The sequence below is a fragment of the Onychostoma macrolepis genome, chromosome 23, assembly GCF_012432095.1.
Source record: "Onychostoma macrolepis isolate SWU-2019 chromosome 23, ASM1243209v1, whole genome shotgun sequence".
NCBI classification, from domain to species: Eukaryota; Metazoa; Chordata; class Actinopteri; order Cypriniformes; family Cyprinidae; genus Onychostoma; species Onychostoma macrolepis.
The window spans coordinates 12,260,707-12,280,593 of NC_081177.1; the positions used below are offsets into that span (position 1 = coordinate 12,260,707).

At 35.9% G+C, this 19,887-nt stretch overlaps 1 protein-coding gene across 8 annotated transcripts in view; it reads left to right on the forward strand.

The window, feature by feature from the left end:
- The first annotated feature begins 90 nt into the window (after positions 1–90).
- The window catches only part of kif1b (kinesin family member 1B), a 74,119-nt gene continuing 54,322 nt past the window's right edge, over positions 91–19,887 (forward strand). For 6 of the 8 annotated variants that reach the window (XM_058762254.1, XM_058762258.1, XM_058762256.1 and 3 more), the window contains exons 1-2: positions 101–374; positions 3,225–3,369. In XM_058762254.1, the coding sequence (XP_058618237.1) occupies positions 3,264–3,369 (106 nt within the window). In that variant the 5' untranslated portion in view covers positions 101–374; positions 3,225–3,263. Of the gene's footprint in view, positions 375–3,224; positions 3,370–19,887 lie in introns of all 8 variants that reach the window. The other 2 variants (XM_058762261.1, XM_058762260.1) reach the window with 2 other exon arrangements.

Genomic DNA, 19,887 nt, shown 5'->3' on the forward strand with positions numbered 1-19,887 from the left:
GCTACACGACGCATTGCTCACACAATACTTCGTTCTTATTGGCCAGACGGCCCGTCATTCACGCTGTTGACAGGGCAGTTGACGTAATCATTTCAGTAAATCAAGGCATTCATCCATATCTTAAGCCTGCGAGAGGAACGGTCCAACGACACCAGCAGCAGCCTAACAAAATATACCAGAAACGCAAGCATCTTGCGCGGCGCTGGAGAATGAAACGCAGCTATAATGGGTGTATATAACAAAAAAGGAACTATTAAAAACTTAACCGTCAGTCTTTTTTGATTTTTGCTGCTGGTTATAGACGTCATTGGAGAATTGGCATCGTGCAGGATTTCTATGCTGTTTTAGTCGTCTCTACGTGTGGATATATAGCGGTAAGTGCCGTCTTTTCTGAAATATGATTGTAATACTTGTACATTTGCGTTTGAGCACACATCGCCCGAGTCGCGTTTGGGAATGCGAATGGATGTTTACCGAAATGTTTTGCTTGTTTTTACAGCTGACCGCTTCAGCGAAACTTAATTGTGGTGTTATACACTTAATATTATTATTTTTTATTGATAATTTAACATAAATGTTCAAAATGACAAAACCACATGAGGGTTATGCAAAGAAAGTCACCGAGTTCATAGGAAGACGTCCGAATTAGTGATGGGAAGTTCGGACATTTACACGAATCGGTTCTTTTGAACAACACCGGCTCAGAAATTTACTCCCAAATTTTCGTTCTGTCATCTCACTTTGCGTTTTCTGCTGATTACGGATCAGGAGAAAAAAACGATTCTCGGTTGATTCAATCAAGAGTGTGACTTTTGACTCCAGAGCCTCTCGGACCGATTGTATTCGTGACAGAGTCGTTTGGAGAATCGGTTCCCAACAGAGATCCGATTCAAAAGAACGATTTGTTCTCAAATCGGACATCGTTACGTGAGACGAATAAAGGAGGCGGCATCAGAAGATTACAATTTAACATTTAAGTTAGTGCTGTTTAGATTAATTAAACGTTTTGATTAGTTTTATCTCTGTAGCGGATCGTTATAAGTGCAGCTATGGCAACGCCGGATATGTTGTCAATATCTAATCTCCGTTATTAAACAGGAAACAGATAAACGTTTTATGTTATGTTATTTTAGTATCATTAGCTTCTATGAAAATAGATGGAAGCGTAATTGTTTGTTCTTTTTCCTCCCTGAAGTAGACATACTTAGGTTTTCTCCGGCTGATTGAATTTCATGGGCGTATGCCTTTAATTCAATGAATGAAGGGCAAGGATTAAAACATCATCTTTTTTGGTGTCATGTGATTGAATAGCGGACTGTTCATTGTTCTGTCTCTGTCACACTCAAGAGAGTTGAACTTCAAAATAATTGCTGCATTATCAGATTCGTTGTAATCCACAGCCGGTCGATAAAACCAATACTTAATAACATATGTCACGTCCATAAGTGATACATGCATATTTACAGGAACAGAAAGGCGTTGTGTGTCGGTGCATGCGTTGAGATGTCTCATAACGGTCGGGTGTCATTTAGTCAGATGTGTTTACTAGTGTAGTGAGCGTGTGAATAGGCCCAGCCCTGCTGCTGCAGGCGAACGGCAGCCATGTTTATGAGTCCGTGAAGGAACCATCTAATATTCCTTATGATCTGTAATCTGTGTGCTGCATATTTACCTGAATATTATGGTATTGCTTTTGACCACCGGACATTTGATATGGTAATGGGTTGTTGACACATAACAGAGAAGTTCCTGGACATTTTTATATTAAATATTAATATTTTTGCTTAAAATGTACATACAATATATCTTGGTCCTTTGACAGCATTTCTTTCCTTTTTTCTCTCTCGACATTTGAATAAATTTTAACTTTTTGTTAAACATTCTGTTATACTACTGCTATACTATACACTTTAAATGGCCCTTTGTTGGAAATATTGTTTTATTGTATAATATTACATATTGTAGGCTACATCATTTTGCTAAAAAACATTTTGATGAAATTGCTTGAAATGTCAAGTCACCTGCCCAAATATATTACCTGTGCTGATGTTGAAGGAAAACTTATTGTTTTATTTAATAATCTGCATTCCTACAGTAATGGAAAACATTTGGAATTTTTAAAGCTTGGTTATTGAACCTTTAGACAAAATATAAAAGATCTAAAAAATTAGCATGTGTGTTTTCTGTTCTGTAACATATTTGATCCATCAGCCTTTTATGGCCCATATAGTATGATATAGTGAAAATATGGAGCTCATACTCAAGGAGGCCAAAACTTAGCAAAATATGCAGTTTGTTGCTGATGGTATATGGCCTAAATGTAAGATGAAATTCTGTTAGCTTGTAATGTAAATAAATTAGAATTTTATGACAGTATAACAGACCACTTACATAAAAATGCATATAAATATCAGTTGTCACACTATATTTCCAAATAATAATAATAAGATAATATTTTAATGTTTAGTTTTATGTTTAGCCTAAACCTCTGTAGTTTTTATTGTGGGGGCAAAACACAATGCAATGATAATTGAGATATGTACACACAAACATTCCTCAAAATCCTATTCATCTTGAAATATTATTATAGTTAAAAGTCATGCCTAAGTTTACTTTATAAAAAGATTTTGCATGAGAAAGACATGCATAAGACAACCCGAAGGTGGGCATTTTTGTAGTTTTATTATTATTGTACTTGCTAAATTATGAACTATCAATCAAACAATTTCGTACAACTGTTTTTTTTTTAGCAAAGTTTTGATTGTGTTGTTGATAATTTAGAGTCCTCAGACATTCATGTATCAATTATGATGTTGTAGGCTTTAAAGGGTTAAGGTCATTGAAGTCTCAATGGCTAATATACTTTTATCAGCTATAAATTGTAACAATTGAAGATAATTATTAAAATGTAATATCCAGTAATTATAAGCAAATTGAAAAGTCATGAAACATCATTGGTTGAAAGCTGTGGGAACCCTGTATCATCTTTTTCTTTTGTTTATTTTTGGCATGCTGTAATTTAAGAAAATCTTCTCAAATGCCACATAACCTCTAGCATCATTGCATAAATGATGTTATGGTGCATTCAGATCTCTTTGGAGGTCTTGTTTACTCTTGTTTACTGGAATCTTATGAGATATTTCTGGATAACTTCAGTCAAACGTGTTCTGGTACCTTTAGCCTAATAGCTGTGGCACTGAAAAACATTCTGTTTCTTTTTGTAGGAGAACATTCTGTGGGATTGATTCACAACAGCTTCAACCATGTCTGGCGCCTCCGTGAAAGTGGCTGTCAGAGTGCGGCCCTTCAACTCAAGAGAGACCAGCAAAGATTCAAAATGCATAATACAGATGCAAGGGAACTCCACCAGTAAGTATATACTTGTCTCTATGGCTCTCATACTTTGTTTGATTTGTAAGCTTCTCATATTTGGTCATGTATCTCCAGACAAGGTGGCTCTAGTTTATGCTTTTGGCTTTAGGATATGAGATGCTCAGAGTGAAATAGTGTTGTAGATTTATTGGATGTCTGCACCATGAGTGACCGAAAGGAAGAATAGAAGTGGAACTGATATTCTGTTTGAAACTAGAAGGAAAGAAGAGCCTCTCTGTGTGAAATCCCCTTCTTTTAGAAACATGAGAGAGAATTTCTGCCTGAAGGTCTTTAGTGTGTTGAGCGGCAGAGTATGAAGATACTGTGTGTCTTCAGCTTAGGTCTCTTGTTCATCAGTTCTGCATTAGTTTAGTGGTAGAGAAAGAGAGAGCCAGTGAAAGGAAATGAGTTGATGTTATTGCCCATATTTTGGGTGTTATCATTATTGCAGCCTAATGAAGAAGAACGTGTGATCATGAAACTTTTGAATAAAACTGAAATTCTGTCCCAAGAGTTTTAGGCTACATATCATTATGATGATACCATTTGACACATTTGTTGGAAATAAACGAATAAACGAATTGGTTCCCTGAGTGTAGGCTTAACTCGGTGTAGTGTATCAGATGTTTTTTGGACAGCATATGGGTTGTTAATGTCCATTTGCAAGCGGCGAGTCATTGTGCTCACTGAGACGTGATTCATCGCGCTTTTCTGAACAAGGTAACATTAGATGGTTGAGCACAGAAATGGTGGTGTGCTAATTCTTAAGAAGCATTTGGAAAGAATCTGGACCTATGTATCCTTAAGTTGGAATGACAGCATATTAATGATAAACTTCATGTCTAGGGGTTTTAAAACTAAGGAAAGATGTAAATAAATTTTTTTTAGATGTTTAAATGTAAGAGTTGGAGCTTACGTTTGGTTTTTAATATAACTTTAAACCTGTTTTGGTTTTAATTGGAGCTGGGTATCAATGCACTTTTCCTGATTCGATTCATTTCACAAGCTTTTAATTCTGTTCTGATTTTGATTTGATACTTCTACATAGGGCTGGGCGATATATCGAACACGATATTCATGCACATCTCGTCAGTAAAGCCGTTTCCGTGATTAGCGGTAAATCTCCATCACCTGTTTTCAAATAGGGTGCCATTTAATACACAGAGGCATAGTTCACTGACAAGCTACGCAATATCGCGTTCATTATCGAAGGCAATTCATCTGCAATAATGAACGCGATATTGGTGCTATATCGCCCAGCCCTACTTCTACATACTCTGCTGTTCAATACTAGCATTTTCTGCCAGATCAGGGTATCGGTCAGATGAGAACGATCCAAATCCGATATTGTGTGTTTACTATTCTGTGTTATTGTTAAGCCCCACAAAAGCCACAAACACATGATAAAAAAAACATAAAGTTTTCATGCACTATATTTCAAGTGTTCTGAAGCCAATACGTGATGTTTAATGTGAGGTACAGATGAATATTTAAGTCAAGTTCATGTAAACTCTTCTCTCCGCTGCGGTTACTAGAGTCAAGACGATGAAACTCTGCAAGATTATTAAATGTTCCTAATATTACACTTGATCTGTAAATAAAGTTAAAAGGTTTTGCATAAAAGGACTTTATCTTCGTGCTGTTATCAAAATCGTGTTGGTGTCTGTTAGATCACAACACTGGACTAGATAGCACTATGTTCTTAATGAGCACAGTAACTGAAATTTAAAACTGTTAAAAGAAAAGGCTCAATAAACAATCGCACAGATTTAATACACTATGCATCAGTATATCTTCACTTTGTGCTTTGAACCTTTCTATGCGGAGTGCTGTGCGCTGTGACTCCGTGCTGCTTCAAGCGTATCATTCTGCGCACAAAATGCACCGCTCTGTATTTATATAATACTTTTGCACAAAATCTATCATATGTTTCTGCCTCATTACTGTGCTATACATTTAAAATAAATGTCTTTTAATTTTACAGTATATACAGTATATATTTATATGTAAATATATTACTTGTTTTTCATGAATGTATTTTACAACAATACAAAGAGCAATGTATATCATTTTACATTATCATTTTAGATTTAGTCCTACACTTATTCACTTTTATTTGTTCCCCACTAAATGTTTTTTTCCCACTAATTTTAGATTTTATAAAACTGTGCACTCATGATTTTTCTAGAGTAACTTTTGCTACTGAATTATCCACTAACCTAGTTTATAATAGTATTTTTGTCATAGATTATAATTATATATGCATTCATTTGCTGTTTTTCTTTACAATAAAGTTGTCTATATTTAGTAGATTGTGTGTAACACAAAAAAGTCATGATCAGGTCAACACACATCGAGGTATAAAAATTCAACACTGATTTAAAAAAAAAAACTGCCCAGGTATCGGATCAATATCAGTATCGGCAGATACTCAGAATGTTTGGTATCGGATCGGTTCTGAAAAAGTAGTATCGAGCCACCCCTAGTTTATTTGATCAAAAATGCAGTAAAAACAGTAATACTGCGAAATATTATTACAAATTGAGATAACCAATATATTTTAAAATGTAGTATTTTCTTGTGATGGCGAATCTGAATTTTTGAGCAGCCATTACTGAACAGAAACATTTATTATTATTATCAGGGTTGCAAACAGTTGTGCTGCTTAATATTTTTCTAAAGTTTTAAAGAACAGCATTTATTGAAAATAAATATATTTTGTAAAATGTTAACATTTTTACTGTCACTTTTGATCAATTTTATATGTCCTTGCTGAATAAAAGTATTACTTTCTTTCAAAAAAATCTTACTTATGCAAGACTTTTAAACAGTAGTGTACAGTGTAAAATGTACCGTTGAACTGCAGCTGTGCAGTTCAATTGCTATCTATTTAACAGAGTTTATGAGCCTTTTTGAATGATTCGTTAACTGGGCTGGCTCAAATAATCAAATGTTTAAATGTTTCAAATTTTTTTGATTTATTACAAAGAACTGTTTTTAAAGAGTCATTTATTTGTGAATCAGACCACACTATTTGCTTGGTATGTTTATTTTTATTCATATAAATGAACTGGCTCATAAGAGTTATTTGGTTGCTGCTATACAGTAAACACCACCAACATGGAGTAAAAGATCGATTCGGGTTTTGAAGAATGAATTAAAATCATAATTAAACAAAGATTGTGATTAATTGGAAAATCAATATTTTAGCCAGTTGTAACATTCTGAAGCTACAAATCTCAGGTCTTTTTACACTAGTGCGTTTTCATTTTAAAATGACATTTTAAAACGAAAGTGATCCTTGTCTACACTGGCATTTTCAATGCGTTTCAGAAACAATCTCCGTCCACACTACACAACTGAAAATGCATGTCACATGACCATTCATGCAGGTACAACCATAGGTATGTATAGGTAGATTCCCTGTTATTTAGATTGCGGACTAGTTTATGTGCTTGGAGTAGAGCTGCACGATTAATCGTTAAAAGATCGCGATCTTGATTCAAACACCCACACGATCTCAATTTTAAATGACAACGATTTGCCCGTGTCTATTAAACCTTTGGAAAAAAATCATACAACGTTCAAATCTGCGTTCGCGCTGCCACTGACACAGAGCAGACGACATTTAACATGTTTGGGTAATAAACAGCTTCACAAACAGTCTTTTCAACTGCACAGTATTATTTCTGTCTTATATAGTCATTCATATCATCATAGAAATACTGGGATGAAAGTTTGCAGTTCAGATATAAACAGCGTTTACATGCACCCTCTTAATGCGATGAGATTTTGGCAATATTGCGATTTAAACTTCATCTCATCATGTAAACGCAATACTTCGATTTAAATAATGCGATTAAGCTCATAATCGCAGCAAGCATAATCGTATTAACATACGATGATTTTAATCGAAATATACAGGCATGTAAACACCTTAATCGGAGTATTGCCGCTCTGACCAAAGTGCGCATGCGCTCGTGACATGAATGACGCGACACCTGTAATAATACGCAGATTAGAAACGATGGCGGGGAAGAAAGCATCGCATTTCTCGGGAAAACACAACTCGCTGCCACCAGTCTCTGTTCCTTACCCTCATCCAGAAATGGCGAGCAGAACGCGACGGCAGCATAAGCAAACGAATTGCTGTCGCATTTCTATGGCGCCAAAGCATAGAATACAACCATATAAAAGTGTTTTGCATTAGACTTAAATTAAAACAGCGGCCAGTAACACACCTGCTCTTTCTGAGTCCATCATTTGTGCTGTGCAGTGGGGTAACGTACCCGAGGCAGTAAAAAAACAACAACTATTAGGCTAATAAGTATAATGGAAATTGCATGTAAACGGGAGTGAAGAGCTTTGCTCTCGACATGTAAACATCATAATGCGATTAAGTCCTTACATTATTCGTGCTCATGTAAATGTAGTAAATAGAGTAAATCCCTTTTTGAAAGTAACTGGCACTTCAAATAATGTCGATTGCATTGTTTTGCCACCTAGTGACTGTTCAAATATATTTGTCATTGAATCATTCAAGAGATTTGTTCAAAAACGCTGATTAATCCATTAATAAATAAAACAAGTGAGTCAATCATTCATTCAAACCATTTTTTCAAAATTTTAATATTACAAATTGATGTATTTAAATATATGTTGAAGATATATATATTAACATGTTTAGTTATTCATTCAAATTAATTAAAGGCTTTTAAATAGACTGCAGCAATAATATTGTCACACACTGTTTTGTTTAGTTCAGAATCGTGGGAGAATCGTGATCTCAATTCGAGACAAAAAAATCGTGATTCTCCATTTATCCAGAATCGTGCAGCTCTAGCTTGGAGCGGTCGAATGGGGCATCTACCTATACATATCTATGGGTATAGGTATAGGTATCTTTCAAAAGTCTCTGTTTTGTTCCGTTTACACTAAAACACGAATTCACACTAAAACACGAGTTTAAACTAAAACGGGGTCTGCAGCATTTTCAGAAGTCTCTTTTTAGGGTCGAAAACGTCAGAGTAGTGTAAACAAAAGGTGTAACCGTAGCAAAAGTTAAGCGTTTTAAAACGAAAACACAGTAGTGTAAACATAGCCTCATGAAAGATGATGCATTGCACATTCCTTTTAAAATCATGTTTTGCTGAAAGATTTAATAGTCTGGCGTGTTAGTTGGATTTTGGGACAGTTAGAAACCAAAACACACGCATCTTTTTAATAGTGGCGTTATCTCATCCTGAATGGTTAGGCTGTAAGAGACGCTTTTGTCATACCAAACACATTTTCTTCATTTACATACTCATTATTTACCGATAGCTGGCCTAAACCCCGTGGTAAACAAATGGGACCGCAGGGCGTACAAGGTCACCTGAGAGAAAGTCGGAGCATACAGGGAGTTTCACAGGAAGTAGAGCTCAGAGACTGCAGTCACACAGCCCTCTGGCACACATGCGCAGACTGCGTACTGAAACCAGAGCGTGAGGTTGGCATTCAGCCCACCCCCTTCATTAGGACACCACTGCAGATGGTATGCTGGGAATGTTGTCTTATTACAGTGCTGAGCCGTCAGGGATGCTCGTGACAAATACACACAACGAAAAGCAGAATGACCTTAATGTTTGGTCTCAGAAGTGTTTCGTTTGCTCTGGGACGTTGTAACCAAGGTGATGTCAACTGCTTAGACTGCATGTTTAAGATGAATGTCTGGACTGTTTGTTTCTCTTCTTCCTATTGAAGATGCTCTCTCCATTCAGACTGAAGCGGATATAAATAAATTAAATCTGAATGTGTATGCATAAATATACATACTTTTACTTTCACCATATTTACTTTCTTGGTACACATCCTGGTTTTATTTTAAACAATATATTAGTATTCCTCTTTGTAGTTTTCACAGTATTTTTTTTAAAGTCTTAACTTGTTTTGCCTCTGAATTGAATCAAATCGTTTTAACAGATCTACATTGGGCTTCGTACTATTTAAGTGGTTCCACTTGCCCACTGTACCTCATTGATAAAGTCAGGTCTTTAGTTCGCATTGCAACAGAAAATGTAACTTCACATTATGAAAGTGTGACTTTTTAATGTATTATTTTGTATGTAATTGATATATGAAGAGACTGAATGTATAGGTAGCCGTTTCTCATTATTAAAGTCATTGCACACTGAGTCCAAAATGTTCGTATTTGTTTTTCCGTTTTTTTGTATTCGTCATCCTTTCCTATCAAAATGTTTGCTACGAATGGGAAAACGCAGAAAATTGAACCTGATCCGAATTATGATGGTCGAACGTTTCGGAGGCAATGTGTAAACGTGAGGTGAGGTCGTAATTATTTTTCAATGTGCGAAAATTTCGGACTCCGTGTGCAATGGCCTTTACTTTATGTGCTGCAAAATGTCTGTTTCTAGAGGAATATGTGGGTGTTTGTTTGAGTGGAGTTTAAATATGGTGTTTTGAAGTTGAATACTGTCATTCATTTCTGTTTTTAAGAGAAGAGATATTAAGCATTGGGTCGTATGGAGATTAAACTTGTAAAACCCTTTCTCTCTCAGATCTCTCCCTGAGAGATTTCAGAGTCTTCACTTCTTGGCTCATCCACAATGCACTGAATCTATTGATATTGTGACCTTTTTCTTTTATGAAGGAAAACTGTTGAGGGAATGGAAACTCATCTCTCTTTTCGTCTTCAGCAATGGTGTCGTGAACAAATATCAGCGAGGATTATTGAGTGGGGAGAATTTGAAACCTCTCCAATTGTAGACAGATTCATAAAAGGGATAAGATACCCAAAAATGAAAATTTTTGTCGTTTTCTTGCCCTCATGTCGTTCTTGTTTCTGTCGAACACACAAGAAATTTGAGGAATTACTTCTGTGTCTATAATCTGCCATACCTATTCAAACAGAGCATTCTGAGGAGGGGGATTAAAAACAGGACAGAAAATAGCTTATTACCTCTAAATTATGATGTAAAAATCTTGATAACATTATAAGTGGACCTCAGAGAGCTGTACAAAATTTAAAAAAAACAAAGGCAGTTCATGACCCCTTTAATGTGCCATGCATGTCCAGTGTGCATATATTGTCTGTATAAAGGTGCAGTTACATTTACCACTGCTCAGTGAATTTTTATTGGTAAAATCAACACCATTAAGTCACTTCAGTAGGTATCCACACAATTTGGTATGTGAGTGTGAAAGACCTCCCCATGCAGAATTTGTAACAGGTTCAAGTTAGTCGATTCACCCTTTTGACCTACAAGTAAGCTCCTTGGTTTGAAAGTGACTCCTTTGAAAGCTGTGCTTCATGTCACATCTTTTTTTACAGGCAAAATTTCACTGAAATGTGACCGCACCTTACATATGGTTTCAAGTATGGCTCTTCTAGTCATATATATAACTGTTTTGAGTTAAAAGAATCTCCCTTAGAAGTCTGTACAGTTTTGAAAAGTAGACCGTACAAAAGCATACAATATAAATCATTTTGGGATTGAATTTGCACCAAAATTAACTTTATATGATACTTGTAATTACTCGTATACAATTTTGTTCGTACAACCCAATCCTTATCATCAGCATTAGATTTTGACAAGTAATATCTCACACCATTTGACAGAGCAGCTCAACCATCTTGTTGAAGAGAGGTGTGCTGATGCTTTTTGAAGCTTGGGATTTCCCCGGCTGATGATAAAAGGAGCAAATAAATCAGATAGACCAGCACTGAAATGGGGCCCAAGCTAAATCTAGACACTAGAATATCATAGAGGCTGGCGGATGGGATCATTTGACCGATAAGTAACCACAATGCTCTAACAACCAAGTAGAAGAACTTAGCAACAGCATAGCAACAGTTCTAACTACATATGGAATTGCTGTTCGTATTTAAAATGGTCTCTCACTCTGTAGCTAATGCTACTCTGACCTCTTATTTTAGACTGTTTCAGCTCTGCTGTGCATGAAGATGGAGTCATCCTGACAACAGATCCTTGGGGACCGCCAGTGCAGACGTGGGAGGGGGAAGAGTTGTCTGTAAAAGCTTTGCACACTGAAATTGAGAGACAGAAGAGCTTTTATTGATTGATTGAGAGAGATAGAGGTGATAGGAATTCATAGATTGCTATGGTTCTTCTGCCACTGGGAAGGTCATCTTGCTATTGGGCTTTGAGTGCGGACAGAAACGATTGACCTGATTACAGATGTAATCCTGAGAGTGTGCCTGAGGTCACCACACTCCTGTGTTAATCCCAGTGACCCTTGCAGGTGCATGGGCGTCAACTCAAAGTGTCACTTCTCACCATGCAGATTATAGCTACACCTGTCACTAAATTCGGTAGATAAAGAAATGGAGTGATTCTAATTAAATGTTCTATTCAAGATGATCTACTTTCATTTTATTTTAAGATATTGTCATAAAATATTCATTGATAGTCTTTCCAGACATTTCAGGTTTCTTCTGGTGTCTTTGCACGTAGCTTTTTGCTTATAGCACATTTCTAGCTGCTCTTTTAAAGTTTTTATGTCTTATCTTAGTTCTAGAGACCTTGGTTCGCAAACTTGATTTATGTGTGGATTTACTTTAAGGATTTATATCATCCAAGTATAGTGCTGCTAATGAATATGGAATTATGTAAGGAAGGCCTGTCGCCATTATTACATAACTGCCCCTCTCAACCTTTCTAATAGTCATGATTTGATATAATCATTTGATATTTCCAGTCTGATTAGTGTGTTATGTGAACTCTCCAGATGTACTTGGAAATGTGAAAAATGTGCAAAGCATCAAAGCCTCATGAATGTGTAAAAAGGCTTTAACATGCATTGTGAACGCATAGCGTTTAGGTTTCTATTTTTATATTGGCATAATGTAAAATATTGTTAGCCATTACAAGTCAGACCTTTTTAAATGAGTGAAAGTAAAAGCTGGAAGTGTGTTTTTCAGGACATTCTAATATTCATACTACTACTACTATTGCTACTACTACTAATTATAATACTAACAATAATAAAAATAATAAATATTATTATTTGGTCTCTATAGTTCTATAATATTATTATTATTATTGTTATTATTATATAGATTGTCTGGAGTGTAGTTGTAAATATTTTATTAATATTTATGTTTTATTTATGCTAATCTGCCGTTATGTCATGATCGTGACTGCTCTAATCTAAGTTGTTGTTTTTTTTGTAATGATTAAGTAGTTTCATTCAGGAATGTGGCTTCAGGTTTTCTTCTCTATGTACTTGACAGTTCTGCTTTTTCTGTATTGTCTCATTTCTGCCCTTCTTGTCAGCTGTTTCCCATTTAGCTTCCGTTTTTGGTCACCTCACACCAAGATTATTTTCGTAAACGAAAACTGAAACTAAGACTAAAACTATTGGTCAAAAAACATTTTCGTAAACTGAAATAAAATAAAAATGTGTAAATAAATGAAAAACTAAAACTAAACGAAACTAACAACAGTAACTGAAAAACTAACGAAAATAAAATAATAATTAGCAAAAATAAATAATCGTGTTCGTGATTTTAATAAGCTCTCATTCTGTGCCAGAAAATCGGACCTGTGGTGGTTTGGGGAAATAGATGGCGCTTCATGCACGTGAGCTGCGTCCTATAATCACAGAGAATGCGTTTTTGCATTTAAAAAACAAGATGCCTAATGGGAAATAATAATAATGCACACCTTACAGCGCACGAACTTTTAAAATCGTGCTTGACGTGCGAGAACAACATGAGAGTGAGTTAGACACAGAATTAAAAGTTTTGGACCAGCTGACTTTAGTGAAGAGTCATTTTATCACGCTTTGCGATTACTATGGTAAACGTAAGCCTCGAGTCCATGACACGAGCACCGCCTTGAATGTATAAAATGCTTCCAAAATGAGAGAAAGCCATAGCCGCGCTGTGTTTTCACCGCTTGCAGTGTTGTGTAAAAGGGGCTTTAGAACTGGGATTGATTGCGTTGCTCATCTGAAGCGCGTGCGCGCTGGAGCGGCTCGTCAAAGCAAAGTGCAAACATTCATTTAAATCACCATATCGCGTTTATTTTTGAGTAGTATGAGATTTCAAACCATTTTAGATTGTTTCTTCTTATTGTATACGTTCATAGAGGGAGACGGGACATACAGTAGTGTGCACTGGTGGCTCGTGCAAAAAATCCAACAAATTAATGCATTGAAAATACAGATGGACAAAAATAAAGTTTACAGAGTTTCAATGACGATTGCAAAGAACATGCCTGCGTCCCAATGTGCACACTGTCCATGCTAAATTCTATCCGATATTAGTCATTTTTAATACTATTTAGGGCAGATAGGGTGGATAGTTTTTGCATTGGGGACGCAGGGCATGTTTCTTCAATTTAGCTCCAACCCTGATAAATACTCAACTGCCTGATGCTGTCTAGTAACTCTGAAAACCTTGTTGTTTGTAAACTATTGACATATTAAACAATATTACATCTTTAATATGAATGAATATGAACATGAATATGAATAAAATAAATTGTATACATATAAGTTGCATATTTTTGTTATTTTTTTAATTGTAAAGACTTATTTTATTTTCATTATTAAGATGTTTGCACAAGAATTAACTGTAAACTGCAAACTGCAAACATTCAACTTTGCTAAAATTAAATGCCTGGGTTTGGTCTATACTGGAAGTGTCCATTAACTCTGAAACTGAAATATATAAAAACTAAATAGAAATGTGTACACAAAATAAAAACTAAACTAAAACTAACAAAACCATTAATGAAACTAACTAAAACTAAACTGAAATTATAGGAAATTTGAAAACTATATTAAAATAAAAACTAATTTAAAAATTCAAAACTATAATATCCTTGCCTCACACTGTGTGATGCTTGCAACAGAGAAAAGGTTAGATGTAGAACAGCTGTTGCAAACCATCACTGGTACACCTCAATCTTTTACCAGCTGTCAAGTAGCTGGCTGATGTCTTATTACATTTGTCTTCATCACTCACCATCTGTAACTGTTAAACACTGGCTGTATCTCAAAACATAGTGAGGTGTCTTGCTGTCTGCTTCTTATCAGGGCAGCTGTCTGTATACAATGAATTAAAAATGAGCACCTGATTTTAAAAAAAATGCATGTTTGAAAATATGCTGGGTATTTAATGTACATTTTAAATCAGATTAATGTGGAAGAGTGTAGGCTCTGTGATTATACCCTCAAGTTTTCTACTGATGTACTGTGATCTGATTTAGTAATATTTGTCTCACCACACCTTCATTAGGGCTTCTGAGAAGCAAATGTTTGTGATTTTTAAAAATAAAACCTCACTAATAGCATATGTTGGGGTTCGCTGACCAGCTGTAGAAACACGCTCATAAACACTTTAAGACCACAGCAGCATCTGGATATATGAAATGTGAGTGACGAAAATCTGAAGTCGCCTCACATTCATAACATTTGAAACACTCCCATAACTTTCATCACAGATTTGTTGGTTCTTCTGAACTCTTGTATTTCTAAAGTACATTGACTTGCAAATGATTTGTAGGGCCCTATGAAATCTTTTATTTTTTTCTCAAGTTCTGTTTTTTCCATTTTAATTCTTCTTGACTCCAGTTTAATGGTTAAATAAAATTGTATTAATAAAAAACATGTCTAATTACTTCAAATCATGAAATGGCAATTTATTAATACAATTTTTTTTTTTTCTCATTCAGTTTTCTTTTTTACCAAATTCTGTTTTCCATTTACTTTTGCACTTGTATGGTTTCATTAGAGTTTAATAATCAAAAGCATCTCTAATTGATTGATTTCCAAAATATAATTTTATATATTTTATTTTCCATGAAACACTGTGTTGTTACATTTTTCTGCTAAATAGATTATTGTAAATATTCCTTAAAATAATAATTTTATTCGTAGTAGTACTATCATTACATTAAGTAATGGATTTCTGTCACAGTTTCTAGTTAAACTGAACTTTTAATTTGATGGGTGGCTGTGAAGACTTTATTTCTGTTAGTATTTGATATATTTTTTTCCTCAAAAGTCAAATGCCCAATGAAGTGACTCTCAGAGCAGTTCTAGAGATTGTTTTTGCGTGCATGTACTCATATATTGAGGTGGCAGAGGCTAAACCAGGATTCATATTTAAAGTGTTTTTGCAGCTTAATATTCACACTATGTGAATTCCATATCGTGGTTTGATTCAAGTATACTTACTTTTGATTTTATTATTCCAAATATTGGCAAATTCCATGACATTCCATGTTATACAGTAAATTTAATTTGTATGACTGGATTCTGCGATTCTGTCCGCATTTTCTGCATTGAGGAAATCATAGGGCCCCCTAGATATGTAAAGAGTTTGACATTACCATGTGGCTTCTACTCCTGAAATACTTTATTAAGCATAAGAATATGCAGCACACACACAAATATTGAGTAAAATGCTACTTTTAGATTACCTGACTTTTATATCAGTTGTTCCAGTGAAGGCGTAAGTTTATTTATAATAATTTACCTTCCCTATGTATTCTGGGATTGTCTTTACCATGAAGGATGCATTAGTATTAATGGAATTTTAGCAGAAACTGTTCTTTTTAAAAATCATTAGATTTCACAAATCTTACAGATGAATTTTTACGTAAATGCCGTGATCTTGTCATCCAGATATAATCTATTTACACTGAGGACATTTCCTTGTACAGGAAAGCTGGCTGTTTTCTGTGCCAGTCTGGTCTGTAATTACCTGTATAGTGGCTCTGGGTTGATCTCCTGCTGGAGTGGAGCAGGGATGAGATGAGCTGGGGGGTGGGTGAGAGATCCAGCGGTGAGGCTGTTCCCAGCCTCAGTCACATGCACGAGAGCGTGAGAGAGCATCACAGCCTTGTGCTTGGAACGAGGGATTTTTCTCCTGCTATAAAGATATGGATGCATAGACAGATGCAAAGAGGAAGGAATTAGGACACAAAAACAGTTCTCCATCCACATCACATGACTGAGAGTCATGTTTGCGCCTCCTCTTTGTGGAAGACAAGGGCAATTATATCATCTCATGCTTAGAATTAATCTACCAAATTATTGATGTAAAATGACTTTCCACTTCCTGGACTTTCTGCAGTGAGGTGGAACAGCAGTTATTATTTGACATCCTGCTCCAGTGAATCTTAATCAAGATGAAACTGCATTTACTGTTTTTTTTTTTGTTTTGTTTTTTTTTACTTGCGTAATGTGACATATTTCTGAAAGAAATTAGATAAAAACTGGATATTTCTGAATGAAACTCATGAAAAGCTAATATTTAATCATAAAATGTAAAATATTTAATAATCAAAATGTAAAATAAACTAGTAAAAATAAACAATAGCTTTATATAATGCTTATGTTAATTTGCATGTCATGTTAACATTTACCATGAGCATGCAAATGTGTTAATTTTTTTTTTTTTTAAATATTAACTTAAAATCTCAGGGGGCACTTCTAGTACAACCCAAATTCCGGAAATGTTGGGACGTTTTTTTAAAATATGAATAAAATGAAAACTAAAAGACTTTCAAATCACATGAGCCAATATTTTATTCACAATAGAACATAGAGAACATAACAAATGTTTAAACTGAGAAATTTTACACTTTTATCCACTAAATGAGCTCATTTCAAATTTGATGCCTGCTATAGGTCTCAAAAGATTTGGCACAGGGGCAGCAAAGGGCTGAAAAAGCAAGAAATTTTGAAAAGATTCAGCTGGGAGAACATCTAGCTAATTGAGTTAATTGACATCAGGTCTGTAACATGATTACAGTGTTTCCCATACATTGATTTATTTGTGGCGGACCGCTATAATATCAAAACTGACTGCCACAAATAGATTTTTTCTAAATGCTTTGACTTAGTTGAATAAACATGGGCACTGCACGTTTCAAAATCGAAACCCGGTGCGGGTGTTTTTATTTCACTGTATTTCTGAATGAAACCGACTGTCTTCAGAAAATTTTGGTTGACATTTTCATTTCATATTGCATGTAGTGTCTGATAAAGCAGCGTTTGTGAGCGAGCTCTGCTTTGTGTACAGCGTTACCGGGGAAACCGCTCTCTCCGTGCTCTAAAAGCGCCTCCCGCTGGCAGAGAATGAATTTGCATATATGCTGCCACAAATAGAGTCTAAGTCTGTGGGAAACACTGGATTAACTATAAAAGGGATGTCTTAGAGAGGCAGTCTCTCAGAAGTAAAGATGGGAAGAAGCTCTCCAATCTGTGAAAGAGTGCGTAAAAAGATTGTGGAATACTTTTTAAAAACAACATTCCTCAACGTCAAATTTCAAAGGCTTTGCAAATCTCATCATCTAAGACTAGGTTCACACTGCAGGCTAAAGTGGCCAAATCCGACTTTTTTGCCCAAATGTGACCCATATCTGATTTTCTTATGACAGTCTGAACAGCACAAATCCGATTTTTTTTTTTTTTTTTTTTTTTTTCAAATCAGGCCCAGGTCACTTTCATATGTGGTCCTAAATCGGATACATATCCGATGTTTTGCAATGCGACTTCAGTCTGAACGGCCATGACGCATTTCATGCGATTTTTACGTTGTTGAAATGTGACAGATGTCACAATTCTGCGCTGGAGGAAATCGTGCTCTCCTCCTCCTTCTTAATATTCTTCTTCTTATCACTTCGTTATTTAGGCTCCGATTGCACATTAACTTAAAAATTGCTAACACGAGCAGCATCCATTTTTAATTCCGCAAACACAGTGCGCTACATCTGACATCACGTCTTCTTCTGCGCATGCGGGACACTTCAGGGCCGTATATGGTTCACACATGAGACTGATGGCAGTCACATTTAAATGACAATGTTAACAACAGCGCAAAAAAATCGGATTTCAGCAAAAAAATCCGTATTAAGACCTGCAGTGTGAACTAAGCCAAAAGATTCAGAGAAACTGGAGAAATCTCTGTGCCGAAGACATTTGTTGGATGCCCGTGGTCTTCGAGCCCTCAGACAACACTGCATCACATTTCAGCAGGACAATGCAAACACATACTGCAGCTATTACAACAGCATGGCTTCGTAGTAGAAGAGTCCGGGTGCTGAATTGGCCTGCCTGCAGTCCAGATCTTTCACCTATAGAGAACATTTGGCACATCATTAAACTAAAAATACGTCAAAGACGACCACAAACTCTTCAGCAACTGGAAACCTATATCAGGCAAGAATGGGACCAAATTCCAACACCAAAACTCCAGAAAATCATAACCTCGATGCCCAGATGTCTTCAAACTGTTTTGAAAAGAGGAGATGCTATAGCATGGTAAACATGCCCCCCGTCCCAACTATTTTGAGACCCGTAGCAGGCGTCAAATTTGAAATGATCTCATTTTGTGCAAAAAATTATAAAATTTCTCAGTTTAAACATTTATGTTATCTATGCTCTATTGTGAATAAAATATTGGCTCATGTGATTTTGAAAGTCTTTTAGTTTTCATTTTATTAAAATAAAAAAAAAAAACGTCCCAACATTTCCGGAATTTGGTTTGTATATTTTAGGTCAGAAGGGGTTCAAAGGGGTCAAAGTTGTCTAATACGTTTTCATTGTTACTTATGCTTTACCCGTTCTCTCTGCAATCTCTCACTACCCCCAAGTGCTGGTTTCTGTCTTAGAACCCTAGTGAACTGGGAGATGAATGTGAGAGTGGCAGCAGATAGAGCTTTGTAGTCCAGGCACGGCTAGTTGTGGCCACTACTTTTATTCATCCTGTATTATTCGTGGCAATGAAAAGCAGAATTTAGAAGAAAAACATTGAGTTTGTCCTGGCTGCCAGTCATTTGGCATGGTGTACCTGTGGTCTGGACTCTGTCTGGAGTTGGAGGCCTGGTCCGCACCCACATTGAAAACTGCGGTATCACATGCCGTGCTAATGTCCTTCAGTTAACCTCCAGTATACACAAACGCATGAGCGTGTAGACAAAGATATGGGTTCAGTTAATCACTTCCGCAGTTCCTTAGAAGTTAGAATGGTGTTATTAGTCATCTAGGATTAGGCTTCTGTCAGAACTGTCTTTTGGTAGCAGCAACTCATGCTGTGTAGAATGCTGACTCAAACCTGTTGCCCATTTCAGTCCATTGAATCCCACAGACCAAAAACCACTGCTTCTAACAGTGATGTCGTCCAAACGCTGAGGCTGTTTATAGTGGGCAGGATGGTGAACAGCGCTTTAAAAAAATCTCTTTATTGTTCTGTAGGTCTTGGGCCTGTGGTGGGAGGAGTTTAATGATCTCTCAGTTCATACTAGGCCAAAGTCATTGTGGTGTTGGTGGAGACACAAAGAAACGAGCCTATCCAAAGCCTAATAAACAAGCTTTGTGGCCTCAGAGTTATTGTTTTCTGTCTTCCCTTGTTGTGTTCTCTTGAACTAAATATTGAAGATTATTGTGCTATGAGTAGAATTCATGTTTTGAAATTCAGCAATTAAGAAAATGTGCATCATAGGGTCTTAAATACAATTTGAGTGATTAAAACAATTC